The 5,000-nt window shown below is 44.5% G+C and overlaps 1 protein-coding gene across 1 annotated transcript in view; it reads right to left on the bottom strand.

The window, feature by feature from the left end:
- The window catches only part of LOC139414026 (protein diaphanous homolog 3-like), a 618,119-nt gene that overhangs the window by 364,805 nt on the left and 248,314 nt on the right, over window positions 1–5,000 (bottom strand). Inside the window, exon 13 of the mRNA XM_071161902.1 lies at window positions 4,450–4,566. Coding sequence (XP_071018003.1) covers window positions 4,450–4,566 — 117 coding nt within the window. The remainder of the gene's footprint in view (window positions 1–4,449; window positions 4,567–5,000) is intronic.

Raw genomic sequence — 5,000 nt, 5'->3', positions numbered from 1 at the left:
ATCTCTTCCTCCTCTTCCTCCCCCATCTCCTCCTCCTCCCATCTCCTCCCCCATCCCCATCATCTCCTCCCCCCATCCCCATCATCTCCTCCCCCATCCCCATCATCTCCTCCCCCATCCCCATCTCTTCCTCCCATCTCCTCCTCCTGCCTGTTAATACAGCACACTGCTCTCCTCCTCTATAAAAACCTCTCAATGACATCGGGCCAACAAAGAGAATGCTCACTGTTTCATCTTCTGTCCTCCTCATCTGAAGAAGCCGTTCGTGCAGTTAGCTGCAGACTTTGATTTTAACTTCCCCTCTCACTATATTTCTCTCTCTCTCTCTCTCTCGCTCTCTCTCTCTCTCTCTCTCTCTCTCTCCTTTATAATGGTGCTTTTTAAAGAGCTGTTTATGAGAGTCTCTCTCACAGCTGGATACTGGTTAAACCTGATCAAAACATGACTTTCTAATCTGAAGAATATGGAATGTATTATATTGCAATTTAATAAAAAATGTTTTTTTTTTAAACAACGATTAAAATGTATTTCTAGGCGTCTTTCCGCGTTCCGCATCCCGCTGCAGAGAGAGACCGGGTCTGTTACTTGTCCTGTAACGTTCCCGCTGCAGAGAGAGACCGGGTCTGTTACTAGTCCTGTAACGTTCCCTCTGCGGAGAGAGACCGGGTCTGTTACTAGTCCTGTTACGTTCCCGCTGCAGAGAGAGACCGGGTCTGTTACTAGTCCTGTAACGTTCCCGCTGCGGAGAGAGACCGGGTCTGTTACTAGTCCTGTAACGTTCCCGCTGCGGAGAGAGACCGGGTCTGTTACTAGTCCTGTAACGTTCCCGCTGCGGAGAGAGACCGGGTCTGTTACTAGTCCTGTAACGTTCCCGCTGCGGAGAGAGACCGGGTCTGTTACTAGTCCTGTAACGTTCCCTCTGCGGAGAGAGACCGGGTCTGTTACTAGTCCTGTAACGTTCCCTCTGCGGAGAGAGACCGGGTCTGTTACTAGTCCTGTAACGTTCCCGCTGCGGAGAGAGACCGGGTCTGTTACTAGTCCTGTAACGTTCCCTCTGCGGAGAGAGACCGGGTCTGTTACTAGTCCTGTAACGTTCCCTCTGCGGAGAGAGACCGGGTCTGTTACTAGTCCTGTAACGTTCCCTCTGCGGAGAGAGACCGGGTCTGTTACTAGTCCTGTAACGTTCCCTCTGCGGAGAGAGACCGGGTCTGTTACTAGTCCTGTAACGTTCCCTCTGCGGAGAGAGACCGGGTCTGTTACTAGTCCTGTAACGTTCCCTCTGCGGAGAGAGACCGGGTCTGTTACTAGTCCTGTAACGTTCCCTCTGCGGAGAGAGAGACCGGGTCTGTTACTAGTCCTGTAACGTGATCCATTCGCTCCCTGTGAAGTTATTATGGACAGAAGGTACAGACGACTGAACAGTCAAATACCTTGACGGTCCCACAGGATCTCTGTGACTTCCTACATTCATCTCCTCCGACTGCACAGCACAGAGACGTGTGATGGTCCATAACCTCATCACCTACTGAAGGGTTGGAAACATCTCTCTCTGAATCACCTCTAATGATGCATTCATGAAATACATAGGAGGTTCAAAGATTGATAAATCTATGTCATGTTGTAGATTATTCTCTCTCTCTCTCTCTCTCTCTTTCTCTCCCCTCTCACTCCTTCCTCTCCATGTCTCTCTTGATGTTTACCATGGGGCACTTTGTACCTTACATTTTACCAGACGAGGCAGTAATAATCTACAGAACATCTACGTGGATGAAGGAACATCTTCCCAGACAGTAGTAATCTACAGAACATCTTACCAGACAGTAGTAATCTACAGAACATCTACGTGGATGAAGGGACATCTTCCCAGACAGTAATAATCTACAGAACATCTACGTGGATGAAGGGACATGTTACCAGACAGTAGTAATCTACAGAACATCTACGTGGATGAAGGAACATCTTCCTAGACAGTAATAATCTACAAAACATCTTCACAGACAGTAATAATGTACAGAACATCTACGTGGATGAAGGGACACCTTACCAGACAGTAGTAATCTACAGAACATCTACGTGGATGAAGGAACATCTTACCAGACAGTAGTAATCTACAGAACATCTACCCAGACAGTAATAATCTACAGAACATCTTACCAGACAGTAGTAATCTACAGAACATCTACGTGGATGAAGGAACATCTTCCCAGACAGTAATAATCTACAGAACATCTTACCAGACAGTAATAATCTACAGAACGTCTTACCAGACAGTAGTAATCTACAGAACATCTTCCCAGACAGTAATAATCTACAGAACGTCTTACCAGACAGTAGTAATCTACAGAACATCTTACGAGACAGTAGTAATCTACAGAACATCTTCCCAGACAGTAATAATCTACAGAACATCTTCCCAGACAGTAGTAATCTACAGAACATCTTACCAGACAGTAATAATCTACAGAACATTTTACCAGACAGTAGTAATCTACAGAACATCTTCCCAGACAGTAGTAATCTACAGAACATCTTCCCAGACAGTAGTAATCTACAGAACATTTTACCAGACAGTAATAATCTACAGAACATTTTACCAGACAGTAATAATCTACAGAACATTTTACCAGACAGTAATAATCTACAGAACATTTTACCAGACAGTAGTAATCTACATAACATCTTACCAGACAGTAATAATCTACAGAACATTTTACCAGACAGTAATAATCTACAGAACATTTTACCAGACAGTAGTAATCTACAGAACATCTTACCAGACGGTAATAATCTACAGAACATCTTACCAGACAGTAATAATCTACAGAACATTTTACCAGACAGTAATAATCTACAGAACATTTTACCAGACAGTAATAATCTACAGAACATCTTACCAGACAGTAATAATCTACAGAACATTTTACCAGACAGTAGTAATCTACAGAACATCTTCCCAGACAGTAGTAATCTACAGAACATCTTCCCAGACAGTAATAATCTACAGAACATTTTACCAGACAGTAATAATCTACAGAACATCTACGTGGATGAAGGAACATCTTCCCAGACAGTAGTAATCTACAGAACATCTACGTTGATGAAGGGACATCTTCCCAGACAGTAGTAATCTACAGAACATCTACGTGGATGAAGGGACATCTTACCAGACAGTAATAATCTACAGAACATCTTCCCAGACAGTAGTAATCTACAGAACATCTTACCAGACAGTAATAATCTACAGAACATCTTACCAGACAGTAGTAATCTACAGAACATCTACGTGGATGAAGGAACATCTTCCCAGACAGTAGTAATCTACAGAACATCTTACCAGACAGTAGTAATCTACAGAACATCTACGTGGATGAAGGAACATCTTACCAGACAGTAATAATCTACAGAACATCTACGTGGATGAAGGAACATCTTCCCAGACAGTAGTAATCTACAGAACATCTACGTGGATGAAGGAACATCTTCCCAGACAGTAGTAATCTACAGAACATCTACGTGGATGAAGGAACATCTTACCAGACAGTAGTAATCTACAGAACATCTACGTGGATGAAGGAACATCTTACCAGACAGTAATAATCTACAGAACATCTACGTGGATGAAGGAACATCTTCCCAGACAGTAGTAATCTACAGAACATCTACGTGGATGAAGGAACATCTTCCCAGACAGTAATAATCTACAGAACATCTTCCCAGACAGTAGTAATCTACAGAACATCTTACCAGACAGTAATAATCTACAGAACATTTTACCAGACAGTAGTAATCTACAGAACATCTACGTGGATGAAGGAACATCTTCCCAGACAGTAGTAATCTACAGAACATCTACGTGGATGAAGGAACATCTTCCCAGACAGTAGTAATCTACAGAACATCTACGTGGATGAAGGGACATATTACCAGACGAGACAGTAGTTTCTGAAGAAGCAGAAGGAGAGGAGGAAGAGGAGGAGGAGGATGTAGGTGTGTGCGGAGGAGGAGGATGTAGGTGTGTGCGGAGGAGGAGGAGGATGTAGGTGTGTGCGGAGGAGGAGGAGGATGTAGGTGTGTGCGGAGGAGGAGGATGTAGGTGTGTGCGGAGGAGGAGGAGGATGTAGGTGTGTGCGGAGGAGGAGGAGGATGTAGGTGTGTGCGGAGGAGGAGGATGTAGGTGTGTGCGGAGGAGGAGGATGTAGGTGTGTGCGGAGGAGGAGGATGTAGGTGTGTGCGGAGGAGGAGGATGTAGGTGTGTGCGGAGGAGGAGGAGGAGGATGTAGGTGTGTGCGGAGGAGGATGAGGAGGAGGAGGAGGAAGAGGAGGAGGAGGATGTAGGTGTGTGCAGGGGAAGAGGAGGAGGAGGAGGAGGAGGATGTAGGTGTGTGCGGAGGAGGATGAGGAGGAGGAGGAGGATGTAGGTGTGTGCGGATAGAGGCGGAGAGATCTTACCGGACAAAGTAGTCGTTCCGGATGAGCATTAGGTGTTGTAGGATGGAGAGGAAGTAGATCTCTGCTCCGGTGTCCTTCACCATACTCTGAACCACGTTGAACACATCTCCCACATCAGTACAGACAGGGTTAAGGACTCCTCCTCATCACTAATTATACATTATAATACAACTAAAGGAATTACATTGGGGAATTCATTAAATTAATTCAGAATTTACATGAGGGGGCTGAAAACAGGAGGACATAGATATGGTATTGTAGAGATATGGTATTGTAGAGACTGTAGAAATATGGTATTGTAGAGATGAACAAGGATAACAGCTATAACAGCTATTGTAAGTACTGTCTCTATTGTATGAGGGGTAGGTACTGTCTCTATTGTATGAGGGGTAGGTACTATCTCTATTGTATGAGGGGTAGGTACTATCTCTATTGTTTGAGGGGTAGGTACTATCTCTATTGTATGAGGGGTAGGTACTATCTCTATTGTATGAGGGGTAGGTACTATCTCTATTGTATGAGGGGTAGGTACTATCTCTATTGTATGAGGG

The sequence above is a fragment of the Oncorhynchus clarkii genome, chromosome 7 (genome assembly GCF_045791955.1).
Source record: "Oncorhynchus clarkii lewisi isolate Uvic-CL-2024 chromosome 7, UVic_Ocla_1.0, whole genome shotgun sequence".
In the NCBI taxonomy this organism is placed as follows: domain Eukaryota; kingdom Metazoa; phylum Chordata; class Actinopteri; order Salmoniformes; family Salmonidae; genus Oncorhynchus; species Oncorhynchus clarkii.
This window is presented reverse-complemented; position numbering and strand designations above follow the sequence as displayed.